Below are 26269 nucleotides of genomic sequence, written 5' to 3'. Positions count from 1 at the left end.
ACAACTTATTTATGTTGATATTGAAATAATAAATTAAAAATTATACTAACATTATAAAATGATAGATAGACAGAGTTAAAGTAACTCTGTCTGTCTATCTGTCTGTCTGTCGCTCTTTCACTGCCAAACCAATGAACCGAATTTGACAAAATTTGGTATGAAGTAAACTTGAACTCCAATAAAGGACATAGGCTACTTTTTTTGCCAAACACATGACAATCGACCCCTAAAACGCGAGCGAAGCCGCGGGCGACAACTAGTCTTTAATAAAACTTCAATTGTATACGTTTATATAAATACTAAGTTTCTGATGAATGTGACATTGGATCATGATGCTTATGAATCAGAAACTATTCGTATGTTAAGTACATAAAAATATAAATAAGATTTCAAGCTGCAAATGAAGAAGTTATACATCCTTATTAAGTAACTTAATTACTACACTTATATTGTTAAAAGGTAATTTTACTTGTTGATTGAGATTGTAAAAACATATTTATCACAATTATAAATTGACAAATGCTTGGATCTTTTGACGCTCGTATCCGTACGCTCACGTAGGAATATTTTAGTCATTTCTTGAAAATATGATATTTACTAATTATATAATTATTATAACTATACTCAAAGCAACATAAACTTAATTCTAAATAATTTAACTACTGAATAAACAATTACCTATTTAGATATTCGAAGATATTTCAGAAGGAGTAAACAGATATTTTATATTATTATTTAAATATTATAAATGAAAATCTTTATCGTCGGCAGATTCTTGTTAAATACGACATAGTTGCACGTAAGCGTCCGTTGATAAGATCTCTTGACGCTCGAAGGCCGGCACAGACAGACTATCCGCCATCTTTGTTTTATTACCATCAAAATGCTGGATTCACACAGGAAGTGTTAAGCTTTTACGAAGCATCAATTTTTTAAGATAAATATTTATTACGTTTTACTGATTTTGTTTAAAGTTAATTCAAAATTAATTTACATTGTTTCGTTTCTATGTATGTTCGTTATTATGTACTTCCTCATATGTAATTTTACGTAAAATTATATTCACGAAGTAATCTAAACAATTATTAATTAGTAACAGTACTAAAACAAATTACACTAATTATTTTATTGTTTACTCAATCTATAGCAATTAGATTCACATAAGGATGAAGTAATTTTGTCACTGAGGATCACTAAAAAACAGAAAGCGGTAACAATTAAAAATAATTATTAATTAAAAAGAGTTCCAACTCCATATGCTAGAAGAAAATTGTAAACGTATGTATATATCATATATAAAGTGATTTAAGTTGTACAAGTTCTTAGTGCTTTGAAGTGATGAATGGTGCCCGAGTTTCCCTGGTTATATCGATCTCGCCCTCCCACGTTAGACACCCATCTACTCTCCTCCCACATTTCCTTTTGAAATCAGTAATAGCCATATTGAGTACATTTTAATGTCATATTAAAAGTACTTTTTTTTTAAACTGCTAACGTCAGTTACAAAATATTAAGACATCATATTATATAAGAAGTCATTTACTGTCAAACTAATATCCGGACTATTCTAACTTATTAGGTTAAATAAATACTCTGAAATACATTCAAAATGTTAATGTTTATAAATGTCCCTTTTCTTAGAATTAAATTGCCACCATTATTTAAAAATAAACTTCCTCAGGGAAGAAATAAGACCCGGCAACAGGTAGAACTATTTATACATATAGTCACGTCCGTTCAGAATAATTAGTATGCTATTTGCACGTCAAATATTAATATTAATATTTCATACACATCATAAATTAATCGTCTACTTACTGGTCATTTCAAATATTATTATAAATTGTTACCTATTCATAATTCGACATAAGAAATAATTGTTGTAGTGCATTGTTGCATTATATTAGGGGCTTTCTGCTGTAGTACAATTTAAAATGGCTCCAAAAAGTAGGCTCCAGTTAATTACAATTACTTCAGTTTTTACTTTTCAAGTGAATAAGAATCCTTTATATTGTATGAATACAGGTCATTTTTTTTATATTGCGGAGGCAGATTTGTGTCTCGATAAATACGGCCATTATGTACCAATAATGCTCTTAAGAATATTTAACATGAACATAATTTTTGTTACCGAGGAAATTTTACCTTTTTAGTATATTTCTTTCAGCCAAGAGGGTGGCTGAAAGGAATATGTATATAATAAGTTTGTGTAGTGAAATAAAAAAGAATAAATAAATATCTATTAAATGTAATAAAATTAATATCCACGTGTCGAAGAAGATTTTGATCGTTAGAATGAAGACACAATGAAGACAAAACATACTTTGCCCGTTTTTAAAATTTCATATAGAATCTCAAAAATACTACTTTATTGATATAATTTACTGCCAAACGAAACACAAGACACGGTGAAAGGAATGGCTTAATTCTTAAACGAACGATCCTGCACAAAACTCTACTGGTATCTATAGTAACTACGCCGATTGTATATCAATTTATTTGTTCTAAATATAGAGATCTGAGTTCATAGAATTAATTAACAAATGAATGTACTATTCTCATTAAATAATCAGACCCGTTAGATCAATTGCTTCTAGATAACATGTGTTCCTATCTTGAATCGTCTTTAAGAAACTATGACGGAATTTATCGAATGAATTATATATTATTGTAGCTTATTATTTGAAAATCCAACGATTAACAGATTTCAAAGTATTATTTGTTTTTGTATAGCCTTGAATTAGAAGAAAATACGTAGAAGTGTATTAACCCTTTACTGAGACATATTATGGTGTTACGTATTACTTAAAACATATTATCCTGGATTTCATTCATATTATTTATAAAAAAGTGGAATATTTGTATTAGTGAATTGAACAGCGACGTTAAATTTTTTTTATGATTATTTGTACTGAGTACTTTTCGTCATTGGCCCAATTAGTAATTGAAATCATGGGTTCTATTCTATTATATTTTTATTAAAATTAAGAAAATGTTTGCGCTATTAACTATTTATTTACTCTTACTTCTTTTCAATTAGGTATTTACTTCGAATAAATTTTAATTTCTCTCTATATACTTACTTTCTATAAATATAAAATTTCTAAACTTAATATACAGCTGTATAAATCATACATTTAAGCGATACCAGCGTTGATAAAAAATGTAGTTGTATCGAATAAATCTGAAAGAATAGCAAAACAAAGTCGACTTCAGTGATAATACTGTAAAGCTCCCGTCTTACCTGTGTAACTGATCAAGATAGCTACGAGTAATATAATAAACAGACGCTTAGCGGTACAGATGTGTGGGCCTTTATAAATAAAGATATTATAACCCTCGTTGAGTGCCTTAATGCCCAATGATTTATGATTGACATGATCGTTACAGTAAAAGAAATGGCTTATCAAATTTGGTTCCGTAAATGTATTTCTTCAACATGCTTTAAATTATTTAGTCATATGATCCTTTTTTTTTAAATAAATAAGCGTGTTTATTCCGTCACGCTACATTATTACGAGTTCGTCGATATACATAATAAGTTTCAAAAAGTATTATACACAGCCAATCATTAGATGATTTCTAAATATAAAAGCACTTGATAGATTAATTTAGATATTTGTATATGATCCCGTGACCCACAGTTAAGATACATACACGAGCTCTCATTGACCTAGAACAAAGATTATTCTAAATATTGATGAAATAGCAAAAGAATATCGTCGTTGCGCCTGCAAAAGTCGCTATGTGTTTTTTTCTTATTTTTAGATTGTTATGCCGTTTTAATCGTTATTTCAATACGCACGTACTTTAAAAACAGTTTTGTGACAACTTCAATAATTAAAAAGTTTTAAAATGTAGCTATGTGACGTTCATACATCGAGAGCTACATAAATTTAAATAACGTCGTCTTCTTTTAAAAATACATTAGTTGTTTTTTTTTCATAAATACTGCTGAAGAGCATGGTTGGCATTTGAAGGATCATGTTTAAGCTTAAAAGCCTTATCGTCTTGACGCTTGCTCCTGAATAAACACGCAATATAGACACGTGATGGTATTGTTTGAGTGGTATATTGTGTTACAGTGCCAGTTAGGTCGGGTCGCCTACGTTACGTCTAGTCGGGTTACGTTATCTATGTAAATGTTTTTCGTTATTTATTATAAAGATCTCTATCTTGTTTCTTTAGGCTATCTGTGTTTTCAAATAATATTACAACGTATTATTATTGGCAATACCCAATTGTATATTGTACACTTTAAGCTTTGGCATGTATTTTATTAATTGCATATATTATATTCGTCGTTTTATTTTAAACGCGGTGATAGTTTTTTCTTATTTTTCCAGACAGTTTTGCATTTGACACTGACGGACAGTCAGGATCTGAATACAGTGTATGAAGAAATATTTATTGTAATATATATTGATATATAATACATTGAAATGGTGACAAAATAAGTATATAAATTTTAAGTTTTTTCTTAAGATTACTTACGGAAACATTCCAGTTGGTTTTAATAGAAAAAAATACATTCTAAATGATTATTATTGCTGCACTTTAAATTAAATACATTTTTAAGAACAAGACTTATAATAAAAATAAAAAAATTCTCTTTGATGACCTAGTTTTAAATGAATTTGTCAATAAAAGATTTTATGCTTAGTTAGGTAAAAAATTAAGTACCGGATTTCCCCTATAAAATATAACTTGTACTTCAAGGTGATGCAGTCATCTTAAAACTGTAAACGCTTTATAAATTTAAACATCCGTTTTTGGCATTCATTTTATAAAAATAGTCATTAAATGATGAATTTAGTAAAGTACTACGACTATATCTGGGTTTCACCCTCAAAGGCAAAACCACCAATACTTGCAATAAAATACAACGTTGCTTCTAGTTTCCCTTGTCTCAATTTCGGTGAGAATAAAATTAATTTAACATAATTTTAAAACATGTAATAATAAACTTTATTCGAGAAGTTTTATAAGAACTTTTCAATCGTCAATTAGCAAGATTAAATGTAAAGAAAGTATCAACGGAATGTTTATTCTACCGAGATAATCTCCGCCAGTAGCTACTCTTTTCCATTAATCAAATTAAATATGTCTCCTATATATACAATTAAATCTTTATAACCTGCATTAATATCAATGAAAACTTCACTCCTTTTTGATGACATGACTTCGAGTTTCTTACGATATCGTTTAAATTTACCTTTTGATATCACAAGCAACAAGTATACTACTGCTTTTATAAACTATAGTAACATCCTCTACACTGTACTGCGTAGACTATTATTAATCAATCAATTAATCTTTAAGTGATGGATAGCCATAAATTACTGAATGATTGGATATTATTAATGAGTTTTTTTTTATCGAATGTCCTTACTTACGGTTTTATTTTTAGTTAGCGGTAATTATATATAATTAAATATTAAAACTATATTATTAAATACGTTTTATAATATACTCCGTAAGGTTAACGTAAAGTGAATTAACAGCCTGTAAATTTCACGCTGCAGGAAAATGCCTTTCTCCCCTCTTTTAGAAGTTTTGAAGCCACGATAATGAAATACCGGTGGTTTTGTTATTAATGTAATAGGTGGGTGGACGGGTAAATATACCTGATAGTCAGTAGTTCCCGCCCATAGACAATGGCGCTACCAATGCGCTAATCAACTAACCAGTAACTTTGGCAACAAAGATATCATATCCCTTGTGCCTGTAGTTACACATGGTAACTCATCCATCAAACTGAAACACAATAATACTCAGTATTGTTTAGCGTGGTGCTTCGGAGTTTTTTCCTAAGTTAAAATTCACATGTTCTAATCACTGGACCATCTGAGCTATATAATATATTTCATATATTACTTTAAATATAACTTTTACCCTTTAAAATATTAAGAAAAATAATTTCAAATCATAAAACATACATAAAATTATAATAACAAAACGTCTATTTCAATAATCAAAAACGAGTTAGTGTTCGTGTTGCCTTATAGAGGTGTTTACGTTATCTGCTTCATTACCAAAAATAGATTCCTTGCAAATTGCATAGCGGTCGACACGGATGCCAAACACGAATTTTCGAAGGGAAATATTTCGCAGGCGGTTCTATTTCAGTCGAATATGTGGGTTAATACGATTTTGCGTCCTCACGTCGCTTGCGTCATAACACACCGCAAAGAGCATCATGCACGGGCACATTTAATAACCAGTTAAAGCTCTACTGAGTATATATTTAATTATAATATAATTTACGTAAACACTTTGTTCGTGTGGTATTATGGATATAGAGTACTCATCTCTTAATTAAATACTTAGAGCCGTTAAAATGTGATCGGGTTACACTATAGAAAATTCAGAGACGTTTGCTTTTGGTTTTCGTGTATTGAAGATATATCTATATACATATATATAGTTGCCCTAGATCACCCTAACGTGTTATAAAACACTATATTAAAAAATAATTTTAAACAAACTCAATAAAATAAGTTAATAATTATGCCTCCAGTTTCTAAAACGCCGATAAAAGTAAAATTAACCATTTTTACTTATATGTAGATCATTTACGATTTCTAACAGGCTGTTTAATTTACAAAATAAGGTATACAATGTATTATCGCTAATTAAATTGAGGTTCGTGGTTCATGACAGTTCGTGCTACAGTATTGTCAATTTAATTAAATTAAAAGGAAATTTAAACTTAGATATGATAGTAGTGTGGTTAGTCGTTACGTTAGTGGACTGTCCTGTAGTTAGTCCGGAAAAATATGGATCAAAATGAGTTGGGCTGTTTGACTACATTTTTGAAACCAATAGGTAATATTTACACGCTAAAACAGTATGTGCAAAGTATTGAAAAATATATTCAAAATATTATACGAAAACCTTTTACGAGCCCGTCGACTGGTAAATATTTGCCCCAAAATTCATTCGACAGCTGCTGATCTTCCATTTAGAAATTGCCGTTGAAAAAATGTGTATATCATATAGCTTTTATCCATTTGTTAAAAATACTTTTATATTTCAGAATAACTTAAAATATTTTTATTTTTATTATTTTGGTAATATTAGACTTACTGTAAGTATGCGTGTTTTGGCTATGAATTTAACATGTTATTTTTGGCGTAAATGATGGCTCATATTGAAAGTACATTGTATATTTTTATATATATATTAAGGTAACCTTAAAATGATAGAAAATCAAAATTATTAGTTCAGATAATCATATTAAATAATTATAATCGAGTATGAGTATTTGAAGTCTAAAATTATACGTAACAGTTCCTTCGTACTACACAACTTTATTTAAGAATGACAGTTTCATAAATATGAGTCAGTAAGTAAGATATCATAAGGGAAAGTAACACTACTCGTTAAAAACAATGTGATAGGCTTACTTTTAATTAATACACAGCATGCTTATCCCCACCTATAATAAAATTAAGGCCACCCGCCGGGTCTGTTCGTTATAAACTCAAAAACTATCCAACGATTTTTTTTAAGGGTTTCCACTAATGGACGGAGAGGTTTAGGGATATAATTATTAAGATTCTGTGTAAATTAATTGAAATATTATGATGATTGTTGAATTTGTCGGAAAATTATGATATCAACATTTTATGTAAATCCTTACTCTACTCGTGCGAAGCCGGATCTGGTCGCTAGTTGAATATTATATTGTACGATTTTCAACGGAGTATTCATAATTATTTGTCATGTCATTCTATTCGCTCTGTATTATTGGACTCCCCGCAATTTCGATAATCTCTTGAGAAGTGCTGGGTGAGCAGAGCATTCACGCCTTGCGATTGGCAGTAAAGTTAAAAGCTTCAAATACATTTCAATTTATATTTTAAAAATAGTGCTAAGGATGGCGGAGAAGTTTCAAGGACGTAAGATCGAAGATCCATTTGACCTCTACCTGACTGGGGTACCTCATGTGGCTGGCAATGAAGGCAGTATCGTTAGATATCCTGTACACGAGCGTGCAGAAGCATTTGCTCATCGGCTTCAGTAACCTCCTTTGTTGTAGATTTCATACATTTGCGGTTTAATGAGCACATTAAGGACGTCACAGTTTCAGGAAACGCATCAGAGGCAACTCTGTAGCTTGAATTGATAAATACTTGCTCACGAATTGACTCATAATTGGTATCAATAACAAAGGCACCAATTGTGGCAATAATTTGTTTACGACAGCTTAGTCAAATTTATTGAATTATTTTCGATATTATGTTTTTCTTTTTTTATAACATTTATTCACTTTATACGTAATTATTATTAATTTGTCCATGGGCGGTGGTAGTCACTTTCCATCAGGTGAGCCTCCTGCTCGTTTGCCAAATATAACATTAAAAAAAAAATTACTATAGCAGAGTTAATAAGCATAGACCATGCTCATACAAAGCTTTCTGGTGTATTGTCAAATATGATAGAACTAATTAAAGACAGTGAGAGTAAGACATAGACAATATTACTACTTTTTTACGATTAAATATATTCAAAATAGTATCATTTATTTTTTACTGGCGTAATGATTGTCTAATTTGAATGAAATAATGATCAGATCAGAATTATAGCATGTCTTCATTATGGGAAATGTATGACCATTTTTGTAAATTTTTCTTCAATTGATTAAATAAACATCGTTCTCTATCTTAATTTATTCATCTTCCATTATTTATCATTCATCAAATTTTATTTCTAATTCAGTTAGGTTGGCTTATAAATGTGTTCACGATTTTTTTTTACTTTTAAAACATCGTTTTAAAAGTAAAACTTGTGAAAGACTATTTAATTATATTTGTACCTATATATGATATCAATAGTCATTAAATACGATATATTTCAAAGAATACAAAGGTTTAATAAATCTGTTTAATTTTGATCTAAGTGAAAACCTTCGGCGACGTCAAAGCGTATAATCACTTGCCTGAAAACTCTCAATCCATATTTTAATTTTAAATTTATTGAATTTTAAATTACAACGATTTGTGTTTATTTATAATAGGAACAGGCTGCTTTCAAATATGGAATGTAAATAACAAGTATATACTGGAAAAATATATGTTTTATTTGTTTAGATAAAATTACTTTAAAGCTATTTGAGAAAAAAAATCACATATTTGTATTTCCACTTTCAAGCTGACGAAGGTGAATTTGAATTTCAAGTCATGAACCTTGTTTTAATGCTTCTTCTTAAAAGTTAATTATTATTCATAGAGCAGAGTCTGAGAGCTAAAAGTCGATAAAAGATGCATATTTGCGACTCAACAGCGCGACGTGTTCTGAGAGCAGACGTTCTTACATAACTTTCATACTTTAATAATGGCAATTTGAGGTTAGGTATTGTGTAAAAGCTTAAACTTTGACTTGGCACTCATGCCAATTTTATTCCTTCACAACTACTATAAAAATTAAGTTTCTAAAATGAAATCTAGCTTAAGTTATCGTCTATCAAAGTTAAATGCGTACTGGAAATTAAGCAAAGTATTTACGCTAAATTATTATTAACGTAATAAAAAAGCAAATTATAAAACATGATAAACCTTGACACCCCAAATTCGACATTATCAACTCAAAGAATAAGACCCCTCGACGTAATTGATAAAATATATATACCTAAATAACCTTTGAACGATTTGTTACTTAGATTAGATAGAATTTTAAATTGTGTGAGTTCATTCGTATGTTTATGAGTGTGACTCATTTAAATAAATATTTTTACTATCAAGAATTTTTCAAGAGCTACTTTCGTGAGCTACGCCTACGGATAAGACAAATAGATTTTTTGTAATCCAATTAGAACCAAGCAATTTTTTAGGCTACGAGCCCAGTGTGGTATATATGTATGTACATATAGTAAGGTAGTATGTAATAAGTTTTCCAACTATCTTTATTTAGTTTTTACCTATTGATATTTTGTTAATGTTTTATTTTTGACTAGCTATGGTTTTATTTGATTTAAAATAATAAAATTTGAATTTTATTCTATTTAAACAATCCAGTTTTTTGTATTATTAAGTATTTTGGAAATACTTTATCTACGTAAGTATTTTAACATTTATTTAAATTGAAAAGATGAAAATTTTTGCAAATCGAAATTAAAAATAACTGACAAATAATGACTACCTGGAGTGGTGGCAAGAATGCTAGGAGCATTTCCTCGTTGAATCGCAATTCCGATTCTTTGGGCGTGAAATGTCACGTGTAGAGGCAAAAATATGATATTATTTAGAAGCAATATTTCTACTAGGTTAAATTTTTTCGACAGCAAATATAGTTTAGAATAGTATATAATAATTAGTTTATTACAGAAATAATAGTTGATATCATATTATGAAGGTGAATGAAACGGTTTACTGGCAAATTGCCACTTTTCGTTGCGAATGATTTTAATAAAATCCGTATCGATTTGGCTCTGGCCCAGTTAGACACACCGCGGTAATAAAAAAATAACCTAGCGAGGTAAATAGTTCATTAATAACATTTTATCCGTTTGTTATCTAACTATTATGATTACGTTTTAAAGTTTTATCATTTTATATTGTAAATGAAAGTCTTAGCTGTTTTACTTACTTAATAATAATTTAACATTATATTTTATTAAAGTATAAGTATTATTTAGTTAATAGTATTTCAATCTACAAGCAATCAAAAATGTAGGTCTTGATTTATTATATTTACGTTGGCACAGTTTACATAAAAAATTATAAATAATTAGAAAAAAAAATTTTTAAAACAATTCCTTTTTTAAATATAAAAGTGGATTATGGAGTTTTTTTTGTGAAATTGTAATTTGAAGAAAACATCCTTGCAATTTTTTTTAACTTTCGGCCGGAAAAGCTACTTTGTCAACGCCCACATATAAATTACAATTATTTTATAAATCTAAAAGGATTTACTATGAATAAATCTACAAATATGCTTAATTAGAAATGAGTAAAATATATAGCACTATAGAGACTTATATACGCGTCTTCTAATAGAGGTGCCACGCGCATCCATTTCAAATATTTCGACCGTAGGCGATCGTGGAATTTGTGAGCTGCGAAGTATTCTATTGAACATATCTGTATAATGCCTATAGGACTGTATAGGATACCTAGGTATAGTATTTCAGTGAGCATGCGTCACAGATGTGGGCGAGAGAGTCCAAGGTCACATTCGGGGATGAAATTGTTACATTCGTATCTATTTCCGAAAAGCTTTGTTAAAGTATATAAGAGTTTTCAAATTAAATATAGAATATTATTTTTACGTTCGATATTTATTATTAGCAGTCAAATCAGTAAAGATGATAATTATTATATTATCTAAAGACAAACTACAAATATATGCAAAATATATATTGCGCCCTATGTTTTAGATTTCGTAATCACAATTGTGGATATCTCAAATAGTTAAATCAACGAGAGATGCGAGAACAATTTCTCAATTTACTTGCCATTTAAAAGAACTGCATTTGCAATTGGATAGATGCGTTGCTGTCCGCCATTTTGCGCTAGCAGGTCAGGCGACGAGGAAATGAAATTTGATCCATTTATCCGTTCCATTACCGTTAGTCTTTATTATTCCTAAAAGTCATTTTATTTTTGCGATCTAGAACGCGACACCTAAGTTTTAGAGATTTAAAAATACATATGAGAAATTATTTCACGCTTTGTGAAATGTGTATACGTATTAAAGAATTGTTTTGATATATCTAGTTCAATGATCTTAAAAACAAAGGACTAACGTCCGTTCTTATTAGCTGCTGACGTGATTCCAGTCGGGAAAATTCACGCTCTGGTTGCATTGAGATGAAGCAACGGGAGCCATAGTATTTCTATTGAGGAGTTAAATACATTCATTCTAGCCATTTCAATAACTCTAGCCACGTTTATAGCAGATGGCGCTATTTTATTACCACATGCTACATTGCAATTGAAACCCATTCTCGCCTATAAATATTTAATAATTGTGATCTACAAATTAAACATCAAAATAGAATACTTACTAATTTTTAATAAATTATATTTCGGGTTCAATACTTGGCTGTTAGCTTTCAAAAGTGGATGTGTTCAATAGTCCATTACTGACACGAAAATTCTTAATGCAAAGATAGATCATGATCATGGACTTAAAAATTGAAACGGATGAACTACAACGATAAATATACCAGGCTCAGTCGAGAGACGCGTCTGATAATTTAATGGCGTAAATAAACATTATTGACACACATTTTGATGAAAAAAAGTTTTCCACGTTTTGTTTTTTACCTTACGTAAATATTTTAAGTAACAGTGTCAATATTTAATGACATGGTATGGATACTATGCAATATTTAATTTATGATGTAGATGATATTAATATAGTTTAATTATATTATCAATGAAATATAGCAAGGACAAGATTATTGCGCCAAAGCTTTAATAGGATCCGCAGCGGCACGCGGCCCGTCAAAACCAATTTGAGCGCTCCAATTGATTGCGGGCATAAATTTAAACGCCACTAATTCTCTTATCCCGAACCGTGACTAAATTACAAACACATATTTTAAATTAGTAAAATTTATGTTTTAATTTATATTTTATAATTGTTTTGACATTTATCGTTTACGTTTACGTATTCAACTCAAAGTCAGACCTACGTCATTTTAATAAAGGTACATAAAGTTAGGAAAACTCTTACGGTATGTTTACAACTAACCAAACTACAGCCAGACCATACAAACATTATAGATACAGTAGTAAGTCTACATTTTGTATATTATATTAATTAGGTGTTTATTTGACCTTTTGTAAGCGTTTAGTTTAACAATGTTATACTCGCAAGTCTAAATAAAAATAAATTAATATATTGTTAATAAATATATCGTTGATTTTTTGTTTAATATCCATCAAGAGCCTGATGTTAGGAAGACAGTACCTCGGGTGTTTTGTGAGGAGTCATCCTTTTGTCCTGCGCCTTATTTATAATATGAAAATATATATAAATAATACGAAAAAATATATTTTTTTGTAATATGTAGACCGACAGGCTAATGGGCCACCTGATAGTAAGCCCACAGACATTGGTGCCTTGAGAATTTTTCCTTGTATCTCCAATGCGCTACCAACACTGGGAACTAAGTTATTATATCCCTTGTTGCCTGTCGATACACTGGCTCACTAACCATTCAAACCAGAACACTATAATACAAAGGATTGCTGTTTGATAAAGAAAGATAGTTTTGCTGTATTTACTAGTAATATAATTAAAGCACTTATTTTTAACAAGCACACCAGTGTTTGCTTACGATTTTAATGATGTTGATTATGATTGTAATGTGTTCGATGGACCAGACAGTCAATATCATAATGAGTTCGATCATATGGATATTTCGGCGAAGTCTATTACTTTTATTTGAAAATCAATCCAAGTGCTTAAAGCTAACGTACTGTTTTACTGAATACGATCTAATAAGCCGTAAAAACGTCTTAATACTGAATAAAATTTTATCGTATTTTAAGTGTATTGATAAAATTATCTTAAAATGTATGATAGTTAAATTATTTGAGAAGTTATATGATACAGATATAAACAAAATTGGAAAATAGATCAATGTATAATTCTCAATTCCCAGCGTATTCAATGTTTGACTATTATTGTTTGATATCTTTTATAATGACGCCGAATTGATCCGGATAAATATAGGATATTAAGATAATAATATTGTAAACACTTACGGATATATTAGTATAAATTCATATTCTTGGTTTCTTACTAATTCTTGTTTTATAAGTTTGGAAGTTTTCATTACCAATTTTGATATTTTCCTTATTATTATACCTATATATAAAATATAACTATCCTAAGGATTTCTGAGAAAAATAAATTTAATAATATGCTAATAAGAAATATTTTCTGATTACTTATTATTATTCAATTAAACAAAATCAAAATATCATCCAAAACGATTCGTAGAAATAGTCACAATAAACATGTATATAAAACGTTTTATTTTAGGCGATTAAATGAGATTGTTTTATAAGTAATCAATCGTTAAATAATACAGCTGTTTGTTATAAATGTTCTATTCAATCATAAAATCAATAAAACACGCTACGAACACATTAAATCCCGTCCTTGGTTGTAATAGCGATCAAATGAAACGATTATTTTATTTTTGAAACCAAGCGTTTAATGCGTCGGGTTTCGTTTAATAACTATAAACAAAATACTTCAAACTTTTATGTTCATCCTCAATTTGTATATGAATTTTAGTAAGAAGCCGGCTGCCAGGTCACATCGAAAAGCGTGAATCAGGATTTAGGCAACCAAAGACAATTAAAAAACATACATATTGTACCATAACGTAGTAGATAACAATTTAATTTTAATTGTTGGAGCATGGTTGAGTAACAAGAAAAAAAAATATGTTTAGATCATATACTTTTCACAGATGTGACGTTTAGTTTTATCATCAACATACATACAACTGTTCGTTATCACGACTAGAGCATATTGCTATTGATATTCAACAGGAATATAAATATATATGTATATGGAATTTGATAATGTTTATAATATTATGAAAAGTGTAGAAGACTCGAAATAAGTATGTTAACCAAAAAATAACCAAAAAAAATGCTGATATGTTAAATTATACATATTACAAATCAAATACAAGACGCTTATAATAACTATTATATATCTTTGAAAGTAATAAAAATATATGAAAATAATGATTGAAATGATGATATAATATAGTCTGTGTTTATTTTCACAATAAAATGATGTTCACCGAGAACCGGATAATACAATACAATAAGATTTTTTGAAAATATATTTTTTCGATTGATAAAAGACGCTGTATACATTCATGAAGCGTTCCCAGTAATCCATCAAAGGAAAATGACGCCAAGGTGAAAGTAACGTTACTATGGGTAACATGCTAAAGGTTACCTAAAAATAAGTTCGTTAATGAGCGACATGACATTGATTGCGTCTCGCAATATTTCATCCGAGAGGGTTTATTATGCTTTTTATATAAGCTATATATTACATAATACGCCTGAATTTCTGTAATCGATTACCGGGTAGTTAGTTTGGAAACACATTTCCTGCATCTGTATCCGTATCGTAAATGTACACCATTTCCGTCTGACTTTATAAATTTTATCATTTAATATAAATTAGATATATATTTTTTTTTAATTTTGTTTCACTTTTTCCACAGATTTATGCTGACGATGACCAAGACAGCAATCTCGTTGAGAGCTCTAAAGACGCAAACAAGGATAAACAGAGCTTTGAGTCTCTCGAAAAATTACACGGCTTAACAGTTTTAGAAGATGATACCCAGCTTGCTGATGATGAGGATATATACGATGATGATGAAGACGCGGAGAGTGGTGACTGGTATCCAGATTATGATCGGCGGAGGGAAAAAGTGAGTGAATTTAAAACAAATCACATATTGGCTCTTTTAGGTAATTTGGTTTGGTAATGGCAGCCAAGACTTTGTTCTGCTTCGTCAATTATCCCAAATTCTTTTGAGTTCTCTCGGGTTGTTCTTCCATCAAACTATGACAGTGAGGACGCAGAGATTACTTTTACACTATATAAATACATTTATCCTAAACGGACGGAGTTGGTCATGGAGGCATTTAAATGTCCAAGAAAAAGTAATCAAATAAATTGGCAGACATTAAATTTTTTTTTATTATTTATTTATTATTTTATATCAAATGAAAATTTGAACAATTTTGAATTTGGAAATATATATAATTTTCCTTGCTCAGAAGATAAATTGGATTAGAATTATTTTACGCTTACCGTAAGACGTTTTCAACAATATACAATTTGTTCCAATGTAAATTTGTATTTAAAACTGGATTAAAATAATCGAAATGTAGGTTGTGTATACTCAGCTCGTGAAACATTTTCTCTCAACTGGATTCTAAAGAAATAATTTAATTCTGATCCGGCAACAACAAAGTTGTATTGACCCAAATCATCAAGATACACGTTCTGAAAACTGACAGCAAACCGCTTCGCAGTATTTTTTCTTATTTAATGAGGATATTCGCCTTTCAACAGTTTGTTAATTTTTTCCAAAATAAATACTTGCAATCTGATACTTTACCGAATGAAATATTGAAGGATGGTAAAGTTCGAGTTGAAATTAATTTATATTTTTCTATATTGTCTGGTTGCCATTTCCTTCCCAATTAACAAGTTGTGTCCATTTTATATGTGATAATCATGAGTACATATTGAGTTGTCAATTAACTGTCAGGTAAAATTAATTTTGATATAAATATCCCTCTGTCTCAAACGTTCATGAACATCATTCAGACATCGTTCAGAGACGTCAAACAGTAGATATTTATATCAACTTTAATTATTATCTAAAAGCCGAATAGATTAATGTTTTCGTAAGAGGCAAATGATAGAAGCAGCCTCAAAAAGTTTGCAGTTTGAGTATCGTTAAACGCGAAATATAACCCTATAAGTATAGATGTCAAATAGGTTTAGTCTGAAAGTCGGAATTGAGTCGATTACCAAGGGAGCGCGGCGCGATTGTGTTATTGATTTTCGCTTAACTAGATAAGAACTACAATTACCAGCAATAGCACGCCTAAACGTTTTATTAAACTACGAGTTGAAGTGAATACTATTCGTTGGCAAAAAATAAATTATAGATTTAATAGTTATTTTACAAGTTAAATTAAATATAAAGCGAAAGACAAGAAACAAATTTGTAATTGAGTAGTAACTATATTATTATTTTTTATCAAATATATTATTGATTATAATATCTTTGATACATACGCGTATTATTCTGTACATTCTGTGCATTATAAATGCAAAAGTAATTGAGGGATTTAATTACAGGAAGGATACATCAGACAATGATACATTGTAATGCAATTCAATAAGTTTTAAATATTGATAAAGAAAGTTTAAAAAAATGTATAATGTAGATTTTTCAACGACATGTCATATTCATTTTGTAAACATTTTATACAAATTTTACAAAAAATATTGTTAGATTTATGCTGCTATTAATATTAATTTAGATGCTTAAAAATATGAAACGGCACAATTAAAGCAAAGAGCAATACTTTTCACATATAAAGAACTCATTGCATCGCTCTTCCTTTATATAATAAAATAACAAAACTATCTGGAGCTCAACATAATATCATAATTGACAAGTAATATTTATTTAATCACAAAACTGTTTTTACCGCAATCAAATGAATAATAATAATAGTGCCTGTTATTGTCGAATGATGTTCACGTGCAAAAAATGTTCACAGATAAATCAAAGAATAAGGAATCATTAGAAATAAGCAAAATGCGCTCCTAAAAGGGGGCAATAATTAATTTAAGCTACTAATTAAAATTTTAATTGACCGTATTAAATACTTAAGAAGACAAATAACGGTACTGAGTGGGAGAATTTAATATGAAATTTTATTGGTTAGGTTCGCTTCGAACATTATTTTTTTCACAAGAATTGATATGCTGCTCATTCTGTATAATATTAGTAAGAAAAATTTGGATTTTGATGTCGTCTTCAACATATTTTGTAGTCATTCATATGATACATGCGGTATTTCGGTAAGCTATATACAGTATTTATGACACCTTCAATTTGAGTTTATATTCGCGCGTTTCAAATATATGTTCAGCATATATAAAAGTTTACGTTAATATATCATATGACACGTTAGACTCGTCCTTTGATAGAAAATCGTTAAAAGTGAAAATCATAGCGCTAAATTTAAAATATAGAAACAACACGGAACAATATTTTAAACTGTTTCTTATTCCAGGATTTGCTAGCGTTCTAGGTGAAACTATCACAAGAAAAAAATATTAGAAGTATGGAATTTACTTTTGCTAACGCTTATATTCATTTAATAAAGGCGCCTAAAATTATTTTTGGTTCCCATTTGTTTCAGCCTCCAGATATTAATCAAAATAGTTTACTCATTATACTTTATTATAACTGTTAACAAATAGTTAGAATATGTAGGTACTCATTTAAACTGACGCCCTTACCTAGTCTTTGTCCAAAGTTTTTACTGAAAGACTAATTATGAAACAATGATACTTCTGAAACAATTGTACATAGTTTAATATTGTTTATTGATTTGATAAAATTACAGATTGGCACAACCAATATGGTACGTCTAAAGCCCGAGGACTTCACGGATTCAGTGGCGATGGTTAAACAAGGTCAGGCATCCAACATTAAAGAAATCAAACGTTTACTGAATGAGAACCCGGAGATACCTGAAAGTGGTAAGATATTTTGCTATTTTATAGAATAATAATGCTTATTTTTTAATAGGTAGATGAATGATCGATCAAAATTTTTAAATCTGATTAGAAGATAAACAGTTTTATCAAATAATTTAATTTTTATTTTACACTTTCATTAACTAAATACATCGTTTTGATAAATGCATTGAATTAATTATTTATGATATAAATTATTCATTCATAAAAATTCTTATTTATATTCATAACATATTTAACTTTTTCAATAATTTTTCAGCTTTGCCGTCGCTATTTCCGACGACAGAAGCAAACCACAACACTCGTGACAAACGCAGTGTCTTCCCTGACAGCAGTTCTGAGAAAATTGCTGACTTCTCGGCACCAAAAGCTATTTCCAAAACGGAAGAACGGTAATGTATTATTTAATATTCTTGTCTTTTAGAATATGTTTATAAGTTCTATAAAATAATAATAATAATAATGCCTTTATTACTGTTCTTGTTTATACAGATAAATTATAAAACACATTTTTCATTTTGACTTAAACTTTGATGGAAAATATCGGTTCATGGTCGTTGGTCGCCTACAGCTTGTCTTCCGACAAAGGCCTCCTCTAAAGATTTCCATTCATACCTATATTTTGCTTTGCGAGTCCATATTTATATTAGAGAAGACTATACTAAGTTCTTATTATATTATTATTCTTAATTATATATTATTCTTAAGATATTTTTATTAATATGCTAAATAATATAAAATTCTAAGAACTATGATACCATTTATTTCCAATATTACATTACTAATTACTCATAAGTATTGGTGAATTATCTTAAATATTAATTGGCTGCCGTCAATTTTATTTATATCGAATCAATAATATTAAAATGCGCACTCTTAATGCTCTAAATTATTTGTTTCATGTTTGTTTTTCTATTTATAACTACTGATACTTAAGAATAGAGTATGCTAAATTTCGTATTAGACGACTAGCAGCTGATGTCCAGGCTTTTGATGATATCTATATTGCTATTCTGAAATTTAATCACAATATTAATTTAATGAATTCTACGTTCAAATGGTTCGTTTTAATGTCATAAACCATTCATAGTTCTTGTTTTCTCTCTATTATTTTTATGTTCGCGCTGTTAGATGCGCTTCTTATAGACATCATAGAAAGGTTTCCACTAAGCTTATCTTTAAACATTGTCTTTGAGAACATTTTTATGAAAATGTTTCATGTGATTCCTTATTTTCTTAATACCTACTATATTCATAGTACGATATTCGACGTAATTTTTATTACGACATTTAATATTTTTTCTCATGAATTTTATTTCTTATTGAACATCCTGTTATAGTATCACTAGTACTTTGTGTATGTGTATGTTTTTATTATTAATGTCCTCAGGAATTTCTATTTTACCTAAATTTACTAGGAAAGAATGCCTCTAGGCTTTAAGTCTCCCCTTCGTTCCAACTACATAATTTTGTTTGTCATTTACTACTACTAGCTTTGCGATTATAAAACTTTTAAAGGATATCATTGTGAATTGTTACAAGAGTTTAAGACTATAAAACGTGGACCTATTTAACATGTTTTACATAATACAAATATGAGTTTTTTTTTATTTAGACAAAATTCATGTACCTTTATTTTTAACGAACACCTATCGTACAATGCTCGTTAAAACTATACGGCCAATATTTCAAGACGCCTCATAAACCTTAAAAGGAATTTTATTAGGTCAGTTTCAACAAAAAGTAAGTCGCAAACATTCACTCTTTATTTGTGATCAAAGATAGTTGAAATACTAGTTACACAAACTTTTATACAGAACAGAGTTGTTAAGATTCATTATATAGAATTGTTATTTAGATACACAGTATATCATCACACCAATAAGGTTACGTTAAAAGAACGCCTGCTATTGGTCCAGTAGAAGCCTTGTTGGCACTCGTTTACGTTCAAAGACAAAAGTCAAAGAAACATGCTATATTTCTTTGTTGAAAAGTTTGCGAGATCTGTGAGCTAGTATAACTATTAACATATTGGACATAACATTTTAAGCCCCTGATAGTTATTTTTTTAATGAGGTCTCTCTCACGCTGACAATATTTATAGCCATAGACAATTTACCGTCAGGTGATAAAGACGTAACACTATTTGTTTTCGTGTTATTAATAAAACATAGTCCTCCCGGTAATGGCTGGTAACATTGAAAATGTCTAATACTTTTAATAATCTATGGAATAGCTCTAGTAAACTATTGCGTATATAAATAAAAAACATTTTATAAAAATGATCTCGTAGTAAAAACTTGTTTAAGGTTTGCGATTACGCTGTGGTAGAGGAATGCAACCGCAATGGCTATCGAGTTTCACTATGAGAACACGTATGACATGTTTTTAGGGTTCCCTATTACAAGACAACCTCATTCATTAATTTGTGATATACGTTGGATTAACCAACAATATTATCACGTATTAAATTTTTATTTCACGCCGTGGGCAATGATTTCTAGGCAACCTATACTTATAAGGCATAGCGTAAAAATATAATTAACTCATAATAACCATATAACAATATATAGCCTACTCCAATCGAAGTAGGAATTAGTAGGAACGTATTTAATGCGATTTGATAATAACTCGGCTATATTGTGCACTACTAAGAGTTTATGATATCTTCATTTCTAATACAACATCATTACACTTAACTATTTATATCCACTTTAATTTTATTTCCAAAATTCCGACAATAGTTTTGTCAACGTTCTAAATGCCAAGTTTCGCAAATCCATAGTGAATATCACAGATAAATCAAGCTCTCGACCAATGATATCGCGTCAATTTACTGTCAAATGTTGTTGATTTGGCTTTTCTCCTGTTATGGTTGGAATAAAGAATATGTTTATTGAATTCAGTTTATCAAAGTATGTTAATTATGTTGTAGAATTGATTTCGTGCATATGCACGAATCAATTCTAACATATATTACGCTAATTAGTAAGCTACCCGGTTACATAAATCAAGGCGATATTCATGAATAGCTTGAAATGTAAAGAAACAAATACCAAGAACGTTTCCTTTTAAAATAGCTCGTAAGTTAAGAGCAAGTTTTTTTTACGTTCCAATTAGCGCGGTTTGTTGCTAAATTATAAGGCGGAAACGCTTGGAGCTTAAAAACGTTTGCTTGTTCATTGTGAGCTCGGATAAGTTAAGAGTTTTAATAATGTACTCTACAGCGGACCACGTTTATCTTTTATAACTTACATTTTACTTTAATTAATAACGTTATTTTTAATGATTCTTTTGTTGAAAAGTAAGATATTAAATTTTCGGAATTTAATGTCTTACTTTATTTTTACTTTACTTTATTTTACTTCTACTAATTATTTACTTTATTTAAAAAATATATAAGTATCTCTGCAGGACAATTGCTTGCAATATCACACCGTTTAATATATTTGGTATAATTATTATTATTGGTATGTACATACTCTCGTCGGAATTACCTTCCAGTTGTTGTTAGCAGTTGTGTAGAAGATTTTTTTGTAATAGCTAATTTGGTACCCGGTAACTTTTTTAAAGTACCTATAGGTAAGCGGACGGATAAATGGGCCACTTGATGGTAAGTGGTCACCATCTGACCACAGATATGTAAATTTTAACCATTCTTTACATCGCCAAAGTGCCATCAAAATTGAAAGCTAACATGTTAGCCTTTGTGCCTCTAGTTACACTGACTCACTAGCCCTTCAAACCGAAACATAACAATACTAAATATTACTGTTTGCCGGTATGAGTGGATGTCACCTACCCAGACAGGCTTCCACAAATACGAAAAAATTATAAAGGCGTAGGAACTTATGCTGGGCATTAGCTAGCTATTAACTCATTCATTTATTTATGATACACGTTTGCTTAACCAATTATATTACTATTTATGAATTTAAGTATATTATATGATTATAAAATAATAATTATATAATATGTTTATTAAATTATTTTATCAAAGTATGTTAAATTTGTTGTGGGATTCATCTAGTGCATACATTACGTTAATGTTACGTTTGTGTTATATACATAAATTATATACGTTAATAAATTATAGAATATACCTCAACCGAGCCGATCGTTAGTAATATAGAAATTCTTTTATACGTGACTAACCTCGATGGTGAATTTAATATCCCCCGAGCATTATACAAAGACTTGTAATATAAGATATCCCGAGTCGCGACGAAATCAATACGGCGAGTCTACACGTACTAATATAATACACTTGTTATGTAACACTGCCTTTACAATCTTTTGTTTTTGATCATAATGGATGTATTAAATTTCATGTGTGATATAATTTCGCGAACTTTTCTCGTGGTACCGTAACCACGAACTCAACAAAACGAAAGAGGTGCGGTTTGAGTATTAAATAATAAAAAGAAGATATCTTACAAGATAATCGTATTAATTAAATTATTAGGTTACATATACGCGCTTAAAAAGTTATGATAATATCAAGGAATGATCTTTTGTTTGACAAAAATGTAGAGTCAACTTTAAATTTTAATAAATTTACTAGTAATGAGCTTAGCCACGCCATCTCCTAATATAATTAGTTAAAACAAAATATATTATATACTATATACGTTCAAATTAAAGTCAAGATAGCTGTTTGTTCTTACCTGGGTATAACATGTCTGTTCGACCTATAATCGTTTAAGGGCAAACGAGTTACACATTGGGTTAGAACAACATTCTTATCTAGAATTAAAGATACGTTATCGGCAATTTTCCAACGCTTGATGAATTTTCAAAATGTAATTCATTGTAATAATACTAATTTAACTAGTAACAGGGTTCTATAAGTGTCCGTCTCGGTACTAATTTTTCTACTTATATTAATACCTTCAATAATTAATGTCGTGTTTTTTTTAACCTAGTTGTAGCCCAGTTTATTTACTTGCACAAGACTAAAAGAAAAATTAGATAAATTGATGATCGATTCATTGATTGCCAAGAGGTTGACGATTAGTAATATGAATGGATCGTAAGACTTCATAAAAAAAAAGTTGTCTATGACAGCTGTTAATGACAAAAAAAGAATGCGATCATTACCCTAAATATTCTTTACACATAGGTACATAGAGATATGTAGGAGACAAGGGATTTGAGTTTAGTATTTTAGATTTGCTCCTGATATTTGACTTATTATTATCAAAGAGTTACGCTTGCCCGAAAGTTTGGTCATTAAAATGTATTTAATATCGTAGTCTGAAAGGTTCAGCGCTGTTACAAATTTACTTTGTCGTAACAAAAGCCATTGTAAGTTTTTGTTAAGAGAGGTTTTATATTACTAGTTAGTATAATATTCATATGTATTTTTAACAGTTTTATTTCATAAATATTTAGTTCACTGAATTCTGATCATTGAAGGTTTAATATATGTACATTTATTACTTAAGAATAAAACATAATTTATTACAATTTGTAAATATTTCATATCTTTATGTATTGTACTAACGTTTTTTAAAAAACTTATGGTTTAGCAAAAAAAGAAATCTTGGAAACAAATTTTAAATAAAACATAAAAATATTCAATAATTATTTTCTAACAATACAAAATAATTTTTAATATATGTTTTAAAATTTTCAGGCGTAAAACGAAGAAATTCATCCCAAGCGATCCTCTTGGCAAGTTGTCTCTGCACACCGTATCCAGAACTGTCAGGAACAGTAATGATGAGGTCAATTAACTTTTTTTAATATTTTTAATATTCTGCAATTTATTTTATTTTTTTCATATAATAAACAATTTTTGTTCTTTTCTAGGAGGGTCAGCGAAGACCGTTCATAGCTGCTCACTTCCATGGTAACACGTCACATCTCAGTACCGAGATTCACGAACATTACAAAGGTACATAAAATTAATGACACAAAATTATTAAAAAAAGAAATAACTCTAATAGTGATTGTCTACACAAGTTCTATAATTTTGAGGTTTCACACTTGAATGACGGAAAAAGCGCACTTAAGATGTAACAGAACAATTGAAATAAAATTACGTTGTACTTGACAGTTATGAGGATTTCTTTAGATACCTAATATGAATGAATTTATATACATATGTTAAATACAGTTATTCGAAAATTTTGGTGTAACATTGTTGTTATAATTGATCTCATAGGAAACGGTCTGGTCCGCGTGGCTCACGGCGCGCCACACGACGTGTGGTACCCCGCGCCCTGGACCGTCGCGTCACCTCACCCGCGTCCCACTCTCACTCGGAACGGGCACATCCACGTGCACCACACCGGTGTCTACTTCGTTTACGTGCAGGTAATGCAACAAAAAATATAAGCGCTCTCTACAAACATCCAACACAACTAAATTGTACATCATTGTGCTCAGGTAAATTTTAACTCTGAACGTCGTTTACGAGATCCAACTAAATTTTAATTCTCTTCTTGAAGTAAAATATATCGTTAATAATCCAAAAGAACGAACATGCGCCTTCTGTGTCTTAATGCTCCAGAATTTTCTACTTTAGTGTTTCGAAATAATACAAAACAATATTATTTTTCAAATAGCTTATGCATTATTAGCAAAATCGTTTGTTTCAGATTTATTATTTGGATAGCCACGATATAATCTCGTGGGTGTTACATCGCACAAACGCATACATGGATGAAAGGGAAACTATTCTCCAATGCGCTCAGTCCACGCACTCCACTGAGCGTTTAGATAAACCGAACTCCTGCTTTTCTGCTGCGGCTCTATTCTTGAAAGCTGGAGACAGACTCGCGGTGAGAAACACCGGTGGAGATAGACACTCATTGATGCAGCCAGAGAAGAGCTTCATAGGTCTCGTTAAACTGGCTGACGCTGAGGACCCGGTCGAGGAATTCTAGTTGAGAAAACAACGTATTATTGACGGTGTTTTCCATGCGTTATTCGATATTTCGAATCAAATAAATTTAAGGATAATTGGGTATCCGTATTAATATATCTTATTTATCTATTCTTTATGGTAAATCAGAACGATAACCGTTACCGTTACTGGACTCGTTTGGTATCGAGATTGTTTGTTATATTTGTGTTGAATTATTTCAAATGAAAGCATATTCTTGCCCAGACTTACTACATATATAGTGATATTTATTTAGTAGTCAAACAAGTGCCATTGTGGGAAATCGATCATTTAAATTAAGTTTTACGTTTAAGTATGATACATCTTCTTTTATCGTCAAATTTATAACAATAACGTTTTTTGTTAATATTTTATTTGCATTTGCGTGTACTTACTTAGACAACTAAGTAATTAATATTTATATTATTTTACGAAATTATTTATCTAAAAAAAAACGCAGATGCCGATTGTCGTTTTAAAATCAAATTGTTACCTTTTGGGCTGATTTAAATAATAATTTAATCTTTTTTATTTAAATATTGATGGTAAAAAAATCATACTGTCTATGTGTACGCATCAAGGTGCGTAAACGGATTCTTAGGGTTTAAGTTATATATAAAAGCTAACGAAATGTTTACGAAAGATCTGTTATGCCATTGATATTTTAAGTTAAATAATTTATTCGTACCTACATTTAGAATTTACTATTTTATGCGATTATATTTTGAAAAAATTAATGCAACACTGCATTGTGAATATTGAATTTATGTTGTAAGATTAAAGTAGTACAAAATACATACATTTTTATTTATCAAGCCTCTATTTCTTTAAAGATTTTTAATCAAAAATATGAATAATAAAATTTGATTAAAATATTACATAATAATAACATAATCAGCCTGTAAATTTCCCACTGCTGGGCTAAGGCCCTCTCTCCCGTTGAGGAGAAGGTATGGAGCATATTCCACCACGCTGCTCCAATGCGGGTTGGTGGAATACACATGTGGCAGAATTTCATTGAAATTAGACACATGCAGGTTTCCTCACGATGTTTTCCTTCACCGCCGAGCACGAGATGAATTATAA

The 26269-nt window shown here is 29.8% G+C and overlaps 1 protein-coding gene across 1 annotated transcript in view; it reads left to right on the top strand.

Moving 5' to 3' along the window:
• Positions 1–25978, top strand: part of LOC113393759 (protein eiger) — a 36124-nt gene extending 10146 nt beyond the window's left edge. The window contains exons 2-8 of the mRNA XM_026630802.2: positions 15215–15427; positions 18159–18294; positions 18551–18683; positions 23930–24020; positions 24106–24190; positions 24461–24612; positions 24897–25978. Of these exons, the coding sequence (XP_026486587.2) occupies positions 15215–15427; positions 18159–18294; positions 18551–18683; positions 23930–24020; positions 24106–24190; positions 24461–24612; positions 24897–25184 (1098 nt within the window). The 3' untranslated portion in view covers positions 25185–25978. The remainder of the gene's footprint in view (positions 1–15214; positions 15428–18158; positions 18295–18550; positions 18684–23929; positions 24021–24105; positions 24191–24460; positions 24613–24896) is intronic.
• The last annotated feature ends 291 nt before the right edge of the window (positions 25979–26269 follow it).

Source organism: Vanessa tameamea, chromosome 2, assembly GCF_037043105.1.
Source record: "Vanessa tameamea isolate UH-Manoa-2023 chromosome 2, ilVanTame1 primary haplotype, whole genome shotgun sequence".
Taxonomy (NCBI): Eukaryota; Metazoa; Arthropoda; class Insecta; order Lepidoptera; family Nymphalidae; genus Vanessa; species Vanessa tameamea.
Note: the sequence above shows the minus strand (reverse complement) of the source record. Positions and strands in the feature narration are given on the sequence as shown.